At 37.2% G+C, this 22,068-nt stretch overlaps 1 protein-coding gene across 2 annotated transcripts in view; it reads left to right on the top strand.

Annotated features, from left to right (window-relative positions):
• GALNT1 (polypeptide N-acetylgalactosaminyltransferase 1) overlaps window positions 1-22,068 on the top strand; it is a 109,116-nt gene that overhangs the window by 59,703 nt on the left and 27,345 nt on the right. The window contains exons 4-5 of one of the 2 annotated variants that reach the window (XM_074340127.1): window positions 15,896-16,062; window positions 21,660-21,867. In XM_074340127.1, coding sequence (XP_074196228.1) covers window positions 15,896-16,062; window positions 21,660-21,867 — 375 coding nt within the window. The remainder of the gene's footprint in view (window positions 1-15,895; window positions 16,063-21,659; window positions 21,868-22,068) is intronic. The other variant, XM_074340128.1, reaches the window with a different exon arrangement.

The raw sequence follows: 22,068 nt of genomic DNA, 5'->3' as shown, positions 1-22,068 counted from the left end.
TAAGAATTCAGGCCTGAGCAGCTATCTGAATTAAAGTAATCCTTGCTAAGATGGAAATAAGAGGAAAGTAGAGATATGAGTGTAGAAATCAAGAGTTCTTAGCACGTATTTATAAGTTGTAAAACCCTGTAGTTCAGGGGAGTGGTTGAAGCTGTGGTCATGAAGGGATAGAGAATTTAAAGACATGGGACTGAGTAAGATAGCCTCGGGAGTGGATGAGATTACAAAGAGGTTAGGTGACTGACATTTCAGACTTTGAAGATAGAGAAGAAGAGGAACTTCTACCGTGTTTCCCTGAAAGTAAAACGTAACCAGAAAATAAGCCCTAGCATGATTTTTCCAGGATGACATCCCCTGAACATAAGCCCTAATGCATCTTTTGGAGCAAAAATTAATGTAAGACCTGGTCTTATTTTCTGGGAAACACGGTAGCAAGAGGCTGAGAAAATGTGAGATTAAAGGGAAAAAATATATACGGTAACGCCCAAGAAGCCAAGCAGTGTTTCAAAGAGGAAGTGGTGAACTATTTTAACTACTGCTGAAAACTAAAATAAGTTGAGGTCTCTAAGCTGACCAGTGAATTTCAGTGAGTGAAGGTTGTTGGAATTTAGACAAAATTGTTTCTGTGGAGTGATTGGAATGAAACCTTGAATAAAAGAATAGGAAAGACTTCTATTTTCTATAATGGTGGCCTTGGTGATCTGGACCAACTCTCCAGTTGAGGACACCTAGAAAGTTAGGAAAAAATATAAAAATCATCTGCTTGAAAACATCTAGAAGTTAGAAGGCAGTGAAGAATTACAGAGCCAAAATATGGGAGAAGATGGAAACCCAGGGGAAAAACCCTAGAATTTGAAGGCTACTTTTTACCTAGAGGCATCTGCTAAATCCAGATTGTTAAACAATGCTTTTGACAATCTTTTGGTGCTAGGGCATAAAAACTGAAGTCCACAGCCTATCGTGTGTGTGTGTGTGTGTGTGTACATGTACATGTATGTACAGGGGGAGTCTGATAGCCCCTTCCTGCATCTTTAGTTTTAAGCTCCTAGGAGAATGATGAAATTGAAGTAAATCAGCTCTTGCAGGGACTGAAGCCCAACTTTAAACCATCTCAATGCATGAAACTGAATTAAGGTTGTTAGGGTTTACTAGGGCCTCTAGCTCCCCTAGAAGCAGTTGTCTGATTTGCAATAAAAAAGGAGCAGACACATAAGGAAATAAGACAACATGAAAGAAAAGAAACAATAGGCAATTGAAATAGATCAGAAGAGGACTCCAGATAATGCAATTATCAGACACACACTTTGAAATGATTGTATGTAATATTAATGTGTTCAAGGAGATTAAAAACAAGATTCAGAATTTAAGCAGAAAATTGGTACCTATTAGAAATTAACCAAATGGAAATTTTAGAACTGAGAAAGTACAATAATAAAAATTAAAAACAAAATGGATGGTTATAGCAGCAGATTACACATAACTGGAGATAATAAGTGAACTGAAATATAGACTAGAAGTAAATATCCAGAATGAAGCATGGAGAGTTAGAAGAACGGAAAATAAAGTACCAATATAAGAGATAAAATGAGAAGTCTAAAATTATCAACAAATTGTAATCACAAAGCAAGAAAGATAATAGAACAGTAGCAATATTTGAAAATATAACGGCCGAGAATTTTCCAAAACTGATAAAAGACATTAAGGCACAGAATCAGTAAGTCCGATGGACCTTGAGCAGGATATCTGCCACATCATATCTGGACACATCATAATAAAACCATTGCAAACAGAGCTAGAGAAAAGAATTGCAAAAAAAAGGGGGGGCAGGGAACCCCATGAGGTAGGGAAGATAAAGATTACCTTCAAAGATGCAATAGTAAGTCTAACAGCTGAGTTTTCAAGAGAGGAGGGGAAACAAATGGAAGCCAAAAAGATTATGGCTGGCAAATAACTACAACACTAAAATTCTATACCTAGCAAAAGTATCCTTCAAAAAAAAAATTAAGATAAGCAGGTGAGAGTATTCATTATGTGCAATAAAAAATACTAACTGATATTCTCTAGGCAGAAAGAAAATGATCCCATTGGAATAATCAGATAATAGAAATGAAGGAAAAGCAATAGAAATGGTAACTATGTAGATAATTTAATGTTAATAGTGTAAAATAATATCTTATGAGATATAAAATATCTGTAAAATTAAAATCTAGAACAAAGCATTTCTTTGGTTGGAGGATGGAGTTAAACATTTGTAAAGTTTTTTCTGTTGTTAAGAAGTGGGTAAAAGTATCAATTAGTATTAGACTTTAATAAATCAAGGATAGGTGTTGCAATCTTTAAGGTAACCACCAGAAGAAAGTAAATGTTAATAGAGTGAAGAAAGTGGAAATTAAAAAAAAAAAAATCCAAAATAAGGAAAGAAAGAAGAGGACAAATGTTTCTATTTGTATAAGGTAGTAGATTTAAACTAAAATGTATCAGTAATTACATTAAAAGACCAAGACTGTTAGGCTGGATTTAAAAAATGACAACTATATACTGTTACAGAGGCAAACATCAAAAAAAATAAAGAGGGCTGGCCCGGTGGCTCAGGCGTTTAGAGCTCCATGCTCCTGACTCCGAAGGCTGCCGGTTTGATTCCCACATGGGCCAGTGGGCTCTCATCCATAAGGTTGCCAGTTCAATTCCTTGAGGCCCGCAAGGGATGGTGGGCTGTGCCCCCTGCAACTAGCAACGGCAACTGGACCTGGAGCTGAGCTGCGCCCTCCACAACTAAGACTGAAAGGACAACAACTTGACGCTGAACGGCACCCTCCACAACTTGAAAGGACAACAACTTGACTTGGAAAAAAGTCCTGGAAGTACACACTGTTCCCCAATAAAGTCCTGTTCCCCTTCCCCAATAAATAAAAATCTAAAATAAATAAAAATAAAGATACGAAGAAACATTTGGGGTAAAATATAGAACAAAATGGAAGAAATACTATATTACTATCAGGTAAAGTACACTACAGGGCAAAAAGCATGTTTGAAAATCGTCATTTAAATTTACCACATTAACCGGAAAAAAGGAGGTATGTGATCATTTCAGTAGATACAGAAAAAGGATTTGATGCAAATTTGTCACCAGTCATGATAAAAACCCTTAAAATTCCCAAACTAGTAATAGAAGTGAGCTTCTTTAATCTGATAACAGGTATCTACAAAACAAAATTAAGTCTCCATACCTAACAATAATTTTGAAAGCTTTCCCTTTAAGATCTGGACTATGACACTGATGTCAACACTACTTCTATTCAGTGTCACATTGGAGGTCTTAGGCTGAGTAAGTAGACAAGAGAAAGAAACAGTAGTTGTATGGATTGGGAAGAATTAAAACTTATTATTTTTTTAAATTTTTATTGGGGAATATTGGGGAACAGTGTGTTTCTCCAGGGCCCATCTGCTCCAAGTCATTCTTCAATCTAGTTGTGGAGGGCTCAGCTCACTGGCCCATGTGGTAATTGAACCGGCAACCCTGTTGTTCAGAGCTCGCGCTCTAACTGAGCCATCGGCCACCCCCCTAAAACTTATTATTTGCACTGGCATGAAAGTATATAATGAAAATCCAAAACAATCATAGATAAAGGATCAATATCAAGTATTTAGCACGGTTGATGATATTAAGGCAAATATTTATAAGAAAAATCAATTGTATTTTTATGTGTCAGTTTTCTAACAAGTTAGAAAATTAAAAATTTTTAAATACCATATTGCAACCAGAAAATATCAAATATAGGAAACTCTTTAAAGAAAATTCTAAAACATTGAGAGAAATTAAAGACCTAAGTAAATGGAGAAATATCTCACGTTCATGAGTGGATGGCTCAATATTATAAAATGTTGGTTCTCTATAAATTAATTTATAGATTCAGTGTATTCCCAGTCAACCACATTTATGTGTGTATCATATATATATATATATATATATGTATATGTATATGTATATGTATATGTATATGTATATGTATATGTATATATGTATATAATTTGATAAATTGATTCACAAATATAACTGGAAGTGCAAAGACTTAGAAGAACCAGACATTCTTACAGAAGAATAAGACTGGAGTATATGCAGTAACAGTTACCAAGATTTCTTAGAAAATTATAGTAATAAGTGTGGTAGTGTTGCAAGGATAGACAAACATCAGTAAAACAAAATAGGGAGTTCATAACCAGTCCCACACAATTGGAACACTTGGTTTAAAACAAAGGTAGCACTGTATAGCAATAGAAGGATGAACTTTTAAAGAAAAAAGTGAACGGCTGGTCAACCTGTTATAATTAAGGACAAAACTGAAACTGTACCTTTACCTCACAACATATAGAAAAGTCAGTTTCATGTGTGTATCACACCTGTAAATATGAATGCAAAGCAGTAAGGTGCCTTGAAGGTCACATAGAAAAATATTTTTATGATCTTGGGGTAGGGAAAAATTTCTTGAGCAGAACACAGAAATCACTCAAAAATGAAAAGTTTGATGTAAATGGCACTACATTAAAGACTTTCTGTTCATTAAAAAAAGTGAAAAGATAACATATTGAATGTCAACTATAATTAAATATATATAAAGTCATAGGATGTAAAGTACAGCATAAGGAATATAGTCAGTGGTATTGTAACAGCTATATATGATGTCAGGGGTAGTAGTAGACTGGGAGGGGGTTATCACTTTGTGAGGGGTATAAATGTCTAATTATTGTTTTGTAAACCTGAAACTAATATAATAAAAAAAAACACATGTCAATGTTTACTAAAATGAATATTAACACACTTCATGACCCAGCAGATCCAATCCTAAGTATCGCTAACAGAAATGCATGCACATATGCATCAGGAGACAAGAACAAATGTGTTTATGGCATTACTATTTAGTTGTATTGGCTCCAGACTGAAAGAGTCTCAGTGTCTATCAACAGTAAGATGTGGTATGTTTATACAATGGAATACTTTATAGCAATGAAAATGAACAAAAGCTACATGCCACAACATGGATGAATCTTACCGTTACACTGAGCAAAAAGTCACACAAGATATATATAGATAGATAGATATAGATACAGATCTATAGATCTGTATCTATATATATATCTCTATCACACAAGATATAGATATATAGATATAGATACATATATATCTATATATCTATATATATCTATATTTATATCTATCTATATATGTACCGTGTTTCCCCTGCAAATAAGACCTACCCCGAAAATAAGCCCCGGTTAAGATCATCAGCGAGACGGACGCATTTAGTATGTTGTGACGATGTTCCAGAAGAAAATGAAATGACTGTATTTGAATAAATGTAGATTGTTATACATAAAAAATAGACATCCCCTGAAAATATGCCCTAATGTGTCTTTTGGAGCAAAAATTAATGTAAGACCTGGTCTTATTTTCGGGGAAATACAGTATTAGACTTGGTCTTATTTTCTGGGAAACACTGTATGTATATGTATGTGTAATAATGATGTTTCTGGGAAGGGCAATACAAAATTATGATGTTAAATGGTAGAATAGTGATTAGTCACCTTTGGAGAGGAAAGAAAAGGTAATGGAATCGGGGGGCCTGGAGGTGCTGGCAGTGTTCTTGAGTAGTGGTTACACGGGCGTTGGCCGTGTGATAACTCATTCAGCTCTCTATTTATGTTCTGTGCACTCTGTTATACTTCAAATAAAATTAACTTGAGAAAAGAGGGGGAGAAACAAGTGGGAAGGGAAGCAGTGGAGACAGCAAGTGTAGCAGTGCTTCCGCAGTGTAGTTGGAAAAAGGAAAGAAATGGGGGTGTTAACTGGGGAGATCCTGCAATCAAAGGAGACATTTTCTGGGGCGGCTGGATGGCTCAGTTGGTTAGTGTGAGCTCTGAGCAACAGATTTGCCGGTTCAATTCCTACATGGGATGGTGGGCTGCACCCCCTGCAGCTAAGATTGAAAACGGCAACTGGACTTGGAGCTGAGCTGCACCCTCCACTACTAGGTTGAAGTTCAACGACTTGGAGCTGATGGGCCCTGGAGAAACACACGGTTCCCAAATACTCCCCAATAAAAATTAAAAAAAGGAGACATTTTCTCTTTTTTAGACGGTATGTGTTTATATGTTGATGGGAATGATCCCCTTGAGGGAAAATTTGAGAGGGGAGCATTATAGCAAGAGCATTGATCTTGAATAGGTGGGAAGGACTGGTTGGCTTCAGACTTGGAACAGGGATAACTCAAGATTGATTGTGTAGCCTGTTACTTGTGTTGTTCCTGTTTTAGTGTGTATGCTCTATTAAATTAGATTAAGTTGCATTAAAAAAACTGCTCTGATTGTGGATTTGACAGTTTCTCTAACTCCTTCTGTTAGTTTATTTTTCAAGGTTGCATCATTGGATCATTAAAACAAATCATAGTGTTTTTGGGTTTTTTTTTAAACCCAGTGGTTTTGATAATTGCTACACCACTTTTAGTCTGTTTATCATTTTTCTCATGTATTATTTTTTCTGTTTCTTTACTTTCAGGCATCTGTATGATTTTATTTTAGGTGTTATCTCTACTGGTAATTACTGGATTTTATACTTTTTTTTTTTTAATGGGTTTTTTTTTTAATTGGGGAATATTGGGAAACAGTGTGTTTCTCCAGGGCCCATCAGCTAAGACATCATCCTTCAAATTTTATACTTTTAATTCACTCCAATAATCTTTGTTTTTAAGGTGAGTTTGATGCATCTACATATATTATGACTATTGATATATTTGTACTTCTTTTAGGTTGAACCATATGAAATTGATATTCAACTATTTTTGATCTATGAAAGTGGCAATTTCATAAAGTTCAACCTAATAAATCTTCTATTTACCACCTTTTTCATTTTTCCCTCATTTTCTGCTTTACTAATTGATAATAGTTTCAGTTGATAAAATTTTTAATATTCATGTTTTCCTCTGTCTTGGTTTGGAACCTGTACATTTTATTTCTATTCCTTTAGTAGTAAGACCTGTAATTGTCAAGGTGGAGATTTATTTTCATCTGTATGCTCAGTGCAGATAGTGTACTTCTGATCTGAGCATTCATGTCATCTTCAATTCTAGGACATTTCTAGCTCTAATCTCAGATATTGCTGCATCACCATTTGCTCCAATCTCTTCATCTGGAACTACGCATATGCATGTATTAGAGCTTCTCAATCTATACCCTTGTTTTCTCTCCCTTTTTGAATTGTATCTAGATGAATTTCTCATTAATACCGTGGTAGTGGCAAAGTCCAGGTCTGGCACTGCCATTTACTGCCTGTGTGGCTTTGGACAAGTTACTTGACCTTTCTGTATCTCAGGATCCTTGTCTATACAATAAGGACAATAACAAGGGTTCCTGTGAGGATCTGTATTGTTTTGAATACTCCCTCGCACCGAGTATATAGAGAAGGCCTCCGTGCAGGGAGGGAGTTCTAGGTCCCAGTGTGATTCCAAGCGTGCTTTTCCATCCCCGCTCCTGTTTACCAGTCACTGCCTGGCTTCTGAAATGTATTCGCAATGAGATGTTAAATTAGAAATATCAGATTAATATTTATTCCTACACTAAGCTGGCCAGCAGCTGCTTTTCAGACCATTTCCCAGAGGTGGATGGGTAAGTAATGTGGGACAACCCCTAGAAGGCAGCATTTTCACCCCCTTTTCTGCAGCCAAAAAAACCTGCTTATTCTCAGTCATGGGCTCAACTGGCGGTATCCCTGGCAGTGGCCATATCATCCTGTGCCTGCCAAGAACCTTTACTGCCTTGTAGGGTCTCCAAAGGGCACATTTCCTGGACGAAGAAATAACATTGTTCCAGTGTCAAGAAGAGTTAAATAGAAGTAACAAAGAATAACTTTTGTAACCTGGGGTCTTAGAGAAGCAGGGTTAAGACAAATTCCAAGTCACCTGCTATGGCGATTGCATTCTATATAATTAGTCTTAGATGCTTAAAAAGTAGTAATAATACCATTTATTGAGTATTTTGTACCTTGTACTGTACACATTATCATATTTAAGCAGTTGAGCAAAACAGTAGTATGCTCAGATTACAGGTGGGAAAACAGACTTTGGGAGATTAAATGATTTTGCCAAGGATGGTTAATATGTGACCGAAATCAAATTTGCCAGTGACAAAACGTAATCTTAATCAGTATGCTCTGCCATCACTTGTATGGTTAGATCTTCATTGATCTTGTCTGAATGAGAGTACACAGAGGAGAAATTATGTTAGCATTGAAACTGCCAGGCAGGTGGCCAGACATCAAGAAATATAGACTTGTCATTGGTAAAGAAATGGTAGTGATAGGATAAATTTAGTGGGTGACAAAGAGTGCTTTGAAAATCATAGCGCAGAGGGATATGAGAAGAGGATTGGATTATATGTGCATATTCACCTTGATTTGGAATTAAGCATCTTCACTTCTCTAAGCCTCAGTTTTCTCATCTGTAAAACTGGGATAATAATACCTCTGTCTTAGTGTTGTAAGGATAAAGTGGGATAAGGCATGTAAAACTCTTAATGCTATTTCAGGCCATAAGAGGGTTAGGATAAATAAAGAGGGACTTTAACAGTTGAAAAGTAATAGAAATACTAATTAACAAGGGACTTCTGTGATTGTACATTCCTGAATTGTTAGGTATTTGTATGGATTGATTCTCTGGTAAGCCGAGTCTTGTTGAGATGAACACTATCCTAAGCAAATTTAATAAATCTCTTTATTTTCTGAAATACCTCTGACTCACTCAGGCAGGCACTCAAGCTAACTCTCATACCATATAGTGAATTTCATGCATTAGAGTTTATTCAGTAATCCTTGTAGTCACATACAACATCTTTTAATTAGTGTTGTACATAGGGACATAAATGAATCCACTTGTGTTTTCACTCATTGTTTAAAAACCCAGGATTTTGAATCAGCTCCAGCTCCACTCCAGTATACAAGTATAATTCACTATGGTAGTGATGGTGTAGTTTGAAAAACCTGCCCATCTCTCCTCATCCTTTCTCAGTCTGTGCTCTCAGTCAAAACAGAGCAGTAAACTAAAGAGGAGGAAAAGGAGAGCCAATGTGCAAGACAGAGCAGAATTCCCAGGGTGATGGTGAAGGGAGACCTCCGGATGACAGTGGTGCAAGTGTGGAGGCAACCAGCCCTGAAAATTCCAGGACAGATATCCTTTAAGATTTCATTGGTATTGGGCTGGCCCGGTGGCTCAGGTGGTTGGAGCTCCATGCTCCTAATGCCGAAGGCTGCCGGTTCGATTCCCACATGGGCCAGTGCCAGATGGCTCGGTTGGAGCGCGTCCTCTCAACCACAAGGTTGCCGGTTCGACTCCCGCAAGGGATGGTGGGCTGCGCCCTCCACAACCAAGATTGAAAGGACAACAACTTGACTTGGAAAAAAATCCCGGAAGTACACTCTGTTCCCCAATAAAAGTCCTGTTCCCCTCACCCCCCCAAAAAAAGATTTCATTGGTATTACAGCGGGTGCTTCTGAACATCTTAATAGAGTATTTAGACAATTTGTAGAGTCCGGGTTTGAATTAGTGACAAATACATAGAAAACTAAGAAAAAGGGAAAAAAATAAACCAGAGTAAAGTGGAGGAAATGTTGTGCAGCAAAGGGAAAGTATTCATAATATGCAAATCAGCTATGAGTGGCATTTTACATAGTCCTAATATAAACATCAAGAAATGATGTAACCAAACATAACTACATTGGGAGGCTGAGGAACCATAAGTGCATGTGTTGGGATGCAGATAGAAGTGAAATAAACCCTTGTATTTTGTAGTAAGAAGTCAATATGTAATATCTAGAACTAGAAAAAAAATCGGCAAGTAAACAAGTAGAGACAGTACTTAGAATTATGGAAGCAAATACCAAGAGAAATAGGTAAAAGAATTGAAGGTGGTTTGCTTTATGGGAAGGGCAAAATGGTAGCGGTGAGGGAACAGCATTTTTTTTTTTTAAATCTTTGGACAGTTGTTTATTTTTTAAACGATGTACATGTCCTTTGATCAAATAAAAACTAAATAAGTTGCTTAGGTAATCTCATCTCTAAAGATACCCCATCTCCTAGGAGACTCAACCACTCCAATCCAGTGCTTCTCAAACTCAGACTTGCTAGGGTAGGAAAAGAGGGAGAGGTGTGGGGGGGTTATCTCTACTCTCTGACCTTTGGGACACTTTTCTAGCTCCTCAGACCAGAAAGACTGTTTCTCTTGGGGCTCTCCTTTTGTGCATTCAGTGCACACCGTTAGTTTTGGGGCTGCCTTTGAGCGCAGGCTGGCTAATGCCAGAGGGGGAAAAAATGGGAAACTCACCACTGGTTCAGTGAATTCTGGTCTCCTTCCCCAATTGACCTACTCCCATTTACATTTCCGAGTCCCCTCAAATAGCTGCTGCATGCATTCTGTCCAGGATTTATAGTTCCACCCACTGGGAGAGGCAGAGTGGAGTGCAGTGACTCCATCTTTCCTGGAACCAGAAAATACACTCATTTAAAGTGTATAATTCAATGTTTTTCAATAAATTTGCAGTTATGCAAGCATCACCACATTTAGAAAATTTCCATCCCTTCACAGAAATCTCTGGTATGCATTTGTAGTCACTCTTCATTCCTACTCTCAGCCCCAGGAGTAAGTTATCACTAATGTACTCTCTCTGCATCGATTTGCCTTTTCTGGACATTTCATATAAATGGAATCAAAATATGTAGTAAATATCTTTTGTGTTTGGGCTCTTTCTTTGAGGATCTCTGGGATTCATCCATGTTACATAGCACATGTCCCTGTCCCTTTTCTATTGCCCAATGTTAATCATATGGAAATGCCACCTTTATTTCTCCTGTCACAGTTGATGAACATTGGGGTTGTTTCCATTTTCTGCCTATTATGAATAATGTCACTAAGAACACTTGTGTACAAAAATTTGTGTGGGTAAATGTTTTCATTTTTCTTGGGTGGATACCTAAGTGCTGGGTCATATGATAACCATGTTTAACTATGTAAGAAATTGGCAAACTTCTTTCCAAAGTGGCTTCACCTTCACATTTCCACCAGCAATGTAGGAGCGTTCTAGCTTCTGCACATCTTCACCACCACTTTTTTTTTTTACTGTCTTTTTTATTATAGCCATTCTGCTGGTTGTGAAGTGTTATCTCATTGTGATTTAAATTTGCGTTTCCCTAATGACTAAATGATATGTACTTACTATATTCTTACATCTTTGATGAAATGTCTCTAAATCTTTTTGCCCGTTTTAAATTGGATAATTTGTCTTCCTGTTAAGGAGTTGTAACAGTTCTCTATGTATTCTAGATACAAACCTTTTTTCAGATACATGATTTCCAAATATTTTCTCCTCGTTTGTGGCTTGTCTCTTTCTTTCCTTAATTGCTTTTGAAGCCAAAATTTTTAAATTTTGATGAAGTCAAATTTATCAGTTGTTTCTTTTATGAATTGTGTTTTTAGTGGCATATCAGACTTAATGGTACAAGACTGAAAGCTTTCCCCCTAAGATGAGAAACAAAGGAAGGATGTCTGCTCTCCATTTCTATTCCACATTGTTCTTGAGGGCAATTCAAAACCAAGAAGTACACACTGTGTACAGAAAGAAAGCCCCCAAAGAAGCCCTCTCTTTCTGGTCTGAGGAACAAGAAAGGGGTCTCTTAATGGTTAGAGAATAGAGAAAAACCCCTATTTTTTTCCTCTTTTCTCCTTCCATCCCGCCCCCCCCCCCCAGCCCCTAGACAATATTGCTAAGAAAGCACAGCCATGGGAACAGAAGCCAAGCAAGCAACTAAAACTCTGAAGGAGGGGGCATCTTGTCTCTGATCAGGGGGTCTCTGCTCTCCAGAACATGGGTACAATTCCCATTGCTTTTCTTTTTCTGTCTGCTGTTTGGCCAAGAACACAGACACGGTCACAGGAAGTGTGCAGCAGAATAAGGAGTCCAAAACCTCAGCTTTCTAGCTATGTTGGAACACTCAACATAAAAGATGTCAGTTCTCTACATACATAAATATACCTGGGGTGCCAAAAAAAATGTGTACACATTTTAAGAGATGTTATCTGTGCTCAAGCAGTTCACCATAATCGGAAGTGTCTGGACGCTGATGGTAACGACTTTGAGCACCTGTTGTAATTGCAGAAGTCAAACATGATTTGTACTCATCTTTTGTTATCAGTATTTATTATTACAGTTAATACAGTTTTTGCCTTTCTTAAAATGTGTATGCATTTTTTTTGGCACCTTCTGTATGTATAGATTTAATGCAATTCTATTCAAAATCCCAGGAAGGGATTTAACATTTTATATGTAAAGGCAAAGGAAATAGCTAAAATAATTAGCTATTATTTAGCTATAAAGGATAGCTAAAATAATTTTGAAAAAGAAGAATACAGTTGGAGGAAATACAGCACCCAATTTAAAGACTTACTATAAAGTTATAATAATCAACACCACGTGCTGTTGGCAAAGATATATATATATATATATATATATATATATATATATATATATATATATATATATATCAAGTACAAAGTTGAATAGGAATGGAGAGTAGACATCCTTCCCTTGTTTCTCATCTTAGGGGGAAAGCTTTCAGTCTTGTACCATTAAGTCTAATATGCCACTAAAAACACAATTCATAAAAGAGACAACTGATTTATATATATTTCTATTCTGTCTCATATACATATATATGTGTATATATATATACATACATATATGAGATATATATATATATATGGGCACAACGGAAAGTTCAGAAAATAAACCCACACAAATATGACTGTTTGATTTTTGACTAAAAGACATTCAGTAGAGAACAGATTATCTTTTAAACAAATGGTATTGGAACAATTAGACATCGATATGCACAAACATTAATCTAGACCTAAATCTCGTGTGTTATATGAAAATAAAACTGGATTATAGATCTAAATCTAAAACATAAAAGTTCATTCCTCTATATACATACAATTTGTCAGCTTTTTGTGTATGTATATTATATTTCAGTAAAAAGTTGACTTGTTTTCCCTCTCTTCCTAACCCTAAAACCTGTATATAACTTTTTTTTTTTCAAGTAGTACAGTCTTACACTGGCTAATTTTCATTCCTGAGGATGAAAGTCTCAGTTGGAATGGGGAGGGGAAGAAAACTGCTTCATAACACTTCCTGTGGTTTTCCTGCTTTCCCCAGCTCTGTGTCCCCCACTCCCAGAAGTATCCCCCACTCTCACCTCTACAAGGACAGGTGGTCCCTCCATGGGAAAAATATATTAGCGAGGATGCTGAAAGAATCTTTGGTTCTTCCCAAGTGCTTTGTGGCTTTCCCACGTAGAAAAGAATGTTTGTGTTTATCCCTTCTGAGATCAGTAATGATGATTTTTCCATATTTTCTATTTGCTTTGAGAGTATTTGTGAGTTTGTTGTAGTCTCTGAATGACTAAATGTAACTGTTTGATTTAGGAAATTTTTCTTTTTGCTTTGCTTTCTGGTTCTTCCATCCTATTGTGAATGATTTCCATTTTAGTCTTCTTTACTTCTAGTGTTCTTATAGTCTTACTTCCTTTCCATATGATTTCAGAATTCAATTCTTTAACATAGCATCCAAGAAATAAATCTGGCTTCTCATTTCTCTTCTGTAGAACTGCTGTCTCAGGTTTTTCTGTTTTCTTCCTGTCTGCTTCCTAGTCATGCACATGGCTAACGATACTGTTTGTACTCTGCATTTTGCCTCATCATCATCTGTGTCTCACTCAGTTTTGTTCTTTTTGCTATTTTGGTAAGCTCGCAGCTTTGTAGTCATCTTGGCTGTTTTCAAAATGCTACCCAATTCTCCTATAATAATAAATGGGATTAATTTGGAGAAAGAGATCATATATGACTTAATATAATTCGGTTAAATAATATTAGAAACTTTTCCTGAGCCCCCTTTCCCCATACCCAGACCACTCCTGACTTTAAAAAGTCTTGTTCAAGTAGTCTGTGAGTCAGGCATTGGGGATGATGTCTGCCCATATAAAAACATGAGTGTCTTGGCTTGCTCACCTATGATGTAACTGAAGCATAGTACTAAAGATTATTTACATAGACATAATCTAGCCACCATTTATGACATACGGTTTTGATGGGAAACTTTTCCATAGTATTAGATGGTGTGCTAAGGCCACATTATTCCTAGCCCATGCAACCAATCTTTGAGGCTTCACCTCTGTAGCCCAGATTTAGAGGCAGGGAGGTGTAGACTGGGTGGCAGGCTGTGTGGTGGCCTTCTAGTGGATGTTGGAGTGAATGTAGGGGGAGAGGAGAGTGGGCGTGATATGGAAATGAGGCAGTGGGTCTCTTGGATCAGTGGGTAGATAGTGAGGTTACTGGCAGTAGAAGATGGAGACCACACCATGAAAAGAGGGTCTTGGAAATAGTAAAGAGGGTGGGAGGGGCTGAAATGGGGCTTAATGAAGAGGACGGTGGAAGCTATTTGTTTCTCCTTTTCTCCTTGGAGAAAGGACGGACCAGTGCTGATGGGGCCCCTGTCGTGAACTCTCATTCCCATTTCTCCTTCATTCAGACGAGATCCAAGGTGCAATGGCCGTAGCCATTTCTTCTTCATTCAATGCCTTGTCGTCTTTTTTCCCTTTCATTTTCCTTCTCTTCCAGCTGCCAACCAGCAGCCCTAGGGTGGCACTTTCAGTAAATAAGGTGGTTGTGGCAGCTTCTGAAGAGGGATTTTGTTGGTATTCTCATTTCTTCCTCCTCTTCTTCACTTTCACTGACAGGTAATGAGATTGGAGAGACCACAGGGTTTGAGGAGCTTGCTAGAGAGCAGGAAAAAAGGTGGAAAGAGAAGGCTGGAGCAGTATTTACAGTTTGGGGATACCTAACAACAAGTTGTATACACACTCTTTAAAAGTGCTTATATTCTAAACCCCCCTTGATATCTGGGTTACTTAATACTGTTCCTGTTCTCTAATAGTTTCCGGTAGTTTCATCTAGCTAATAAGATTGAAAAAAGAGATCATGGTGCCTAACAAAGTGCTAGAAACATACAGTTAATACGTTGAATTTTGTGTGCATATGTTTTGGGGTGTGTTTGTTCTTTCGGGTGATTGCATTTCTAGACATTGTCTTTACTAAACAAGGTGCATGTTGATATTTCAGTATGAAAGAGGCAACATCAAGAACTTGGTCAGCAGAGCACAGACTGTGGAGTCCCCAGTCAGGCCCTGCTGTTCCCTTGCTGTGTCTGTCCTCAGCTACGGTCCGTGAAATGTGGCTCCGAGTACCTCACAGAATTACTAGGAAGCCTAAGTGCCTAGCATGCAATAGATACTCAGTATATAACTGTTAGGTTGGTGCAAAAGTAATTGCGGTTTAAGAGGTTAAAAACAATTGCAAAAACCACAATTACTTTTGCACCAACCTAATAGTTTTCTTCCTTTGTGGAAGGTATATTTTTGTTTAGATTATGCAATTGTATAGATTCCTGTGGTTCTGATTTTTTTGTCCAATTGGATTCTTGAGGTAAATTCAGTTTGGGATTGATGGTACTGCCTGAGTCCATTCTCCGTTACAATGAATCGACAGAAATCATTCATCAGGAAAATGTGCCTAATTTTAAGAATACAATTGACATCTTTAAAATAATTTTAATCTAAACATATAAGTTTAAATAGGTACTATTTATTAAACATGCAACATTAACCAAAACTTAAATAAATAAAAAGTTACCAGGAGTCCAACCACTAAAGCAGTTTTTATTGTTCTATTACCCCTTCTAGTCCGGATTCATTCATTATGCTATCTTACCAGTCACTTTTTGTAAAGGCATTTGCTTTGTCTCTAGGTGTAAAACAAAGGTGTATCCAGATAATCTTCCTACAACAAGTGTGGTGATTGTTTTCCACAATGAGGCTTGGAGCACACTTCTGCGAACTGTCCATAGTGTCATTAATCGCTCACCAAGACACATGCTAGAAGAAATTGTTCTAGTAGATGATGCCAGTGAAAGAGGTAAATTTTAAATTTTAATGCCAATAATATGCTACACTTTTTGTCATTAATGGTTAAAAAAACTAGTTGCTATTATTTTTAACCCAATTTTATACAAACTTCTAATTTATCCTAAAAACATTTGTGGCATATGGACTCAATCACATATGAAAAAATGACACACTGTGAAACTTAAAATATTACTTTAATTAGCATTTAATTTGTGTCACATTTTAATCTTGTTTTAAAAATAAATATAATGCTACATAATATAAACATTTATGGAGAATAGTGAAAAAATCCACATCATTTTATTAGGATTTTCTCTGTGGGAAGCTGCAGCCCTGAGTCAATGGAGAGAGAGATGGATCTTACTTAGAGTCATGAATGGAGAAATTTAGTTCCGTGTACAATGGAAAGTATCTCTGACTGCAAAATGAAGCCCTAGCTGGGCAGGCTTTAGTTCTCCAGATTCTTCCTAGGTTGCCCATTTTACTCCATTTGTAAGTTCAGGAATGATCTATAGCTAGGTGCATAAAAGGATAAGGAAGAAAATTATTAAAAAGTGGTATATAATGTGACTCTGATCTCATAATAAATCTCTACAGTGGCTCTTGGCCAGATATTCTTCTAAGAATCTCAGAATTTTTCACAAGCTTAGAATCTCTCAAACTGTTTCATGAAGTACTCTTTTTGGAAAGGTATATTAATTAAAAGTACCTTGGCCCAACATTATTTATTCTGAATCCTTCTTGGAGGTTTCACACCACAAAGTAATTTACAAAAGGCTATGCTTAGACCATCAATAAATAAACCTGTCAAACTCAGAGACACCCAGCATTTCCCAGGCTTTGTTTCCCCATAGCACATCTAGTTAGGATCATTGGTGCCATGTGTTCCCCCAATATTCTTATGCTCACATGAGAAGAATTTGAAGGGAACTACAGAAAATGGCTCTTCCTTCTCTCTTGATCAGCCTTAAACTTCATGACCCATCATTTCAACCTCTTTTGCTAGTATCTTCAACTTTATTGCCAAATTGCTCATTGCATTTGCTAAGATAATTCAGTCAAGTATTATACCTTCTCCTTCTTGTGCCCCCACTAAATGTATATATTTAACCATGATTAAATATAATAACTTCATATCTTAATTATTGGGAATAATCTGCACATTAATAACCATTTAAATCTTACTTACTTTGCCAGGTTATAGAGATACAACTGAAGAATAAGTTACAATCCTACCTTCTTCAGTTCCTTATAGCTTACCTCCTTAATCTAATTAAGGAGACAGTTTATAATCACATGAAACATTTAAGTAATAATATAATATTTAATGTAATTAATGTCAAAAGTAATGAGAGCTGTTATAAATTAAGAATACCACACTTAAAACAAATAATTACCGTTGACAATAGAAGTATAAACCTCATGTGGATAATTGTTTGCCAGGAGTTGATTAATCCTTCTTTAAGAAAATTAACTGAAGTTCATTTAAGCAGGGATCTATAAAAACATCTATACAGCAAGTGAGTTGTGTTTGATTTACTCAAATGTTGATAACTTGCTAAATTAAATATTCTTCAAGGAGAGATATTTTTCTTCAGATGAAATGAATTATTTTTCCATTTCCTCTTTTGGTTTCTCTATTATTCTGTTGAGTTTTTGAGAAGGCTGTGTGGAAAGTAAGTTTTTGTAGGATGTGGCCTAATCAGAAAGACACGTGTGCCCATAACTCTATAAAGTGATAAAGTCACATATACCTTACCTTTTCCCCTTCCTCATGTAGGCCTTCCAAATCACACCAACCTGTATAAGTCTGTAGGAGAAAACATGCAGGCAGACATCTCCTTCGCTGCTCCACTTGGGGCAGTCGCTAAGCAGTGCCCCTGAGTGTTATCCCAGGGCCTCTCCTTTGTCTTCCTGCCTAGAAAGAAAGCCTCAGGAGCCTAGGTCCCCATTCCTGATCCTTGGTGACCACTAGGCATTCTGTGTTTGTGGTTATAATTGTAGTCTTGTATCCAGACTGAGAATTGTCTCATATAATTTTCTTTGGCTCTTGTTTAGGTGGTAACTATTGGGCCTAGGAACCAGAGCAAGTAAAATAAAGTAACCAGAGTTAATTCTCTGAGTCTGCTTTTAAGTAATTCTCTAAGTCTGCTTTTTCTTATTCGTGAGACACATCCAAGGCACCATTATTTCTCCCCTAGACTGGTGAAATAGACTAACTAGTCTCCCTACATGCACTCTCATCCCCGCCCATCTGTTCACCACACTGCATGCAGAGTGAGCTTTTAAATATGCAAATCTGATCACATCACTTCTCTGATTAAAACCTTTCCTCTAAGGCCTGCATGACCTGGCTTCTGCCTGTATCTCCAGTCACATCTTGAGCGATTCCCTGCCAACCTGATCCCCACAGCTCAGCTCAGATGTTTACTCAGAGTCAAGTTATATTTAGAGAGGCCTTCCTTGACCTCCCAAGACCAGGTCATGTCCCTCTGAATACCTCTGGGAACACTTTATCCTCCTCCACTGCTCTCACCGGAGGTTGAACTGTTTACTTGTCTGTTTAATGACTGTCTCCTGCCGCGCAGTTAGACTCTACACTCCATCAGGGCTATTTGCTCACCGTTATCTTCTCAGTGCTCACAGGGCCTATCACTTAATAAAAAGTTCAAACTTTATTTAATGAAGGAATGAAAGAATAACCTACCAGTCAGTTAACTCTTGCTTTTACTTCTTGCCTGCACAGGCTTCCTAATTAGATTGTGTAGCACGCACAGTCTGCTTGTAGCCTCAGGATACTTGATTTTACAGTTAACCTGCTGAGTTATCAGGATCTCCATTTATTAAAAAAGTATGAAGGAGGTGCTATAATTATCTTCATTTTATTGATGAGGAAAATGAAGCTTAGCGTAACCCAAGGGCTTGACCTCTTAACTGCTGTGTACATCATGTCTGTCGTAAGTTTACTGTTACAGGGTCTATGATGAAGATAAAGTCTGGATGAATCCCTAGTTCGTGTCATAAGTTATGTAATCGTCATCTCAGAAGGTTATCTTAAGACTTAGAACTGATAGAATGTTCCTAATCTGAGATTACTGTTTTTCTCATTTTACACAAAGGGAAATGGAGGTTCTTAATTTATTAGGGATTAAGAGTGACATTTATTAGACTCTAAATTCCTTGCTCTTTCTACTGCTCTTTAGAGTTCTGGCTGAGATTTCTCAGATGTTGCTGTGAGCAGCGAAATATTCCCTGACATTCACTCATGCACTCATAACAATCTCACACTCCCTGATGGAGAGATGCCTAAGGATCCATTTATAGGCTAATAGCTGTAAAGATATTCTAATAAACAAGATTCTCAATTTTAGATGATATAGTAGCTTCCAATCATAATCACTTAACCACACACCCCCACTGCCTCACTTTTGTAAAATGAGTTTTGAATAGTTACTAATTCCCCACCCAGCCATGAGTCTATAATTCTATATCAACTGTTAAGACGACATTTCTTATTGCATGAAAGCCACAAGCATATCAAACTAAGATGTCAAGAAAATTTGTGGAATAGTAATTTTTTTGAGCTACCAGACCAGCGTCATGCATTTTCACTTTATATATAGACATGACAGGGTAGTATAGCTCTCAAAGATGTGAGATTTAGGAATTAGATTGCTTTGATTCTTAAGAAGCACTTTAAGCTGTCTAATATTTTGGGGAAAACTTATTGGGAGACATATTGTTTAGGACACACCCCACTTTGACTGGTCTAGGCACTAGAATGTATTTCACACCCTACCACATGAGAGTCTATCAAACTCTGGACTTAAAGTAATTTAATTGTGTGTCAGATCAGGTGATTCTACAGTCCTGAATTGTTCTCTGTAGTTCCCTTCTAGGATTTCTTGCTGTGGATGAAAAGATGGCCTTTGAAGTCAGGCAGACCTGGATTTGAATCTTGCATTCACCCCTTAACAAGCTGTGTCACCTTGATCAGTTCATTTAATATTCTGAGCCTTAGATTTTCATGTCTAAAATGTGTGTAATAACAATCTCATAGTGTTGTATTACGTGAGATAAAATATGTTAAGAGCCTGTCATTGTGCTAAACACACACAAAATGGTATCTATTACTGCAAAATGTTGCTTTTCTCTGGGCTTGGCACTACCTTCACCTTTTTGCAGAATCGAATTATGTCTTTCTGACCCTAAGATTTGGTTCATAAAATCACAGTGGTGATCAGGTAGGAATTCTCCAGATATTTTTCAGATACTCTTTTTAGCCCAAATATACTAGGAAATACATTAGCAGCAGAGGAAATGATGCGTATTCTGGTACAGTGGGACATATAGGCCTTTCTCTTTCACAATTTTCATATCCCTGATTATATCAATATTGAGTCATTCCAGCCACTTACACAGACGAGAACCATTTCACTCTTGTTTGTCTTTCCCTCTCCGCCATCCAGGAAGCCCTTTGGATCCCCACTTTATTAGGTTGGTGCACAAGTAACTGCGGTTTTTGTAATTATTTTTAACTTTTTTAAACTGCAATTACTTTTGCACAAACTTAATAGTACTTAAAGAGCCTGTCAATATGTACACATTTCCATATGACCGTCCCATTATTAGTCCTGTGGGGCAAAGCTAGTCATAGGAATTCCAGTAGTTCCATCTCAAGTTTTTCCTCCCTTAGCGGTCTTATCCTCATATTGGATGGGGACTAGTTAGAAAGACATTTGGCCACAACAAATAGCTTCTGTGGCATAAATACCATGAAATAACCTGACGAAATATTCTTTCTCTTTGCTTTGAGGAAGCCGAGCCTTTTCTGCTTTTTAAAGTCAATTATGTCCTATGGAGGCAGGACACCCTTGGCTTAGGAGCATAACCTCTGTCAGCACGGCTCCAGGATAGCCGTTGGTTTTATAAACCCATCTCCTCTCCCTTTCCCCTTGCCCCTTTTTCTCTTGAATTGCCCTTTCCTCTTAAAACCATTTTTACTTAGACCTACTTGTCTGTTAAGGAGTTCTATTAGGTCTTAAAATTAGAGTCCATCATTTCTCTTCTGATCTTGACCTCACTTCATACGTCCTGATAAAAGATCTACATAGTCAAAGACTGTAGTATAATTATTAAGACAATTAGTTTCTTTCTACCTCTGAAGAAATCCCATAAATTTGTGAACTCTCACAACTATTGCTGTTCCTATATTTTGTTCCTTTTCTCTACTGCATTCTGGATATAATGCTCTTGAACTATATTCTTTCTGTTCCTGATGCTTAGGCATGATTAGAAAAAGAAGAATTGAGCCCGACAAACAGTTGCTCAGAGAAATGTATTAGTAGTAACATGGCTATCTTTGATGGAACCCGAACCTAAAGGCTCTCCTCATTCTTTGCATTATAAGGTAGAGGCAGCCCTAGTACTTTCAGAAAATAAAAAGACTTCCTGTAGCAAAACGGGTTTGTGAGTCAGGGAGCCTCAACTAAAAGTGCTCAGTAAATATGTGTTGAATGAATATTACTGCACATGAAAATTGTTTTACATCTGGATAATCCCAGGTCACAGTGTTTTCATGTTATTTTTGTTGTGTTCATTTTTCAGACTTTTTGAAAAGACCTTTAGAGAGTTATGTGAGAAAATTAAAAGTGCCAGTTCATGTAATTCGAATGGAACAACGTTCTGGATTGATCAGAGCTAGATTAAAAGGAGCCGCTGTGTCCAAAGGCCAAGTGATCACGTTCTTAGACGCTCACTGTGAGTGCACAGTCGGGTGGCTGGAGCCGCTCTTGGCCAGGATCAAACACGACAGGTAATTTTCTGGAGTCTACACATTTGTTTTCAGTGTGTTTGTCCTAAACTGTATGGTGGTAAGTTGCAAAATTCTCTTTTTAAATAAATACAAATACAATTTCCTCTGAAGTTTCCTTTAAAATACCAATAAAGAGCACTCTAGACTAAATAAGAAGACCCTGTTCTAAAGTGTGGGAGGAATGTCTGCCAACTGTCTTGT

Source organism: Rhinolophus sinicus, linkage group LG09, assembly GCF_036562045.2.
Source record: "Rhinolophus sinicus isolate RSC01 linkage group LG09, ASM3656204v1, whole genome shotgun sequence".
Taxonomy (NCBI): Eukaryota; Metazoa; Chordata; class Mammalia; order Chiroptera; family Rhinolophidae; genus Rhinolophus; species Rhinolophus sinicus.
Note: the sequence above shows the minus strand (reverse complement) of the source record. Positions and strands in the feature narration are given on the sequence as shown.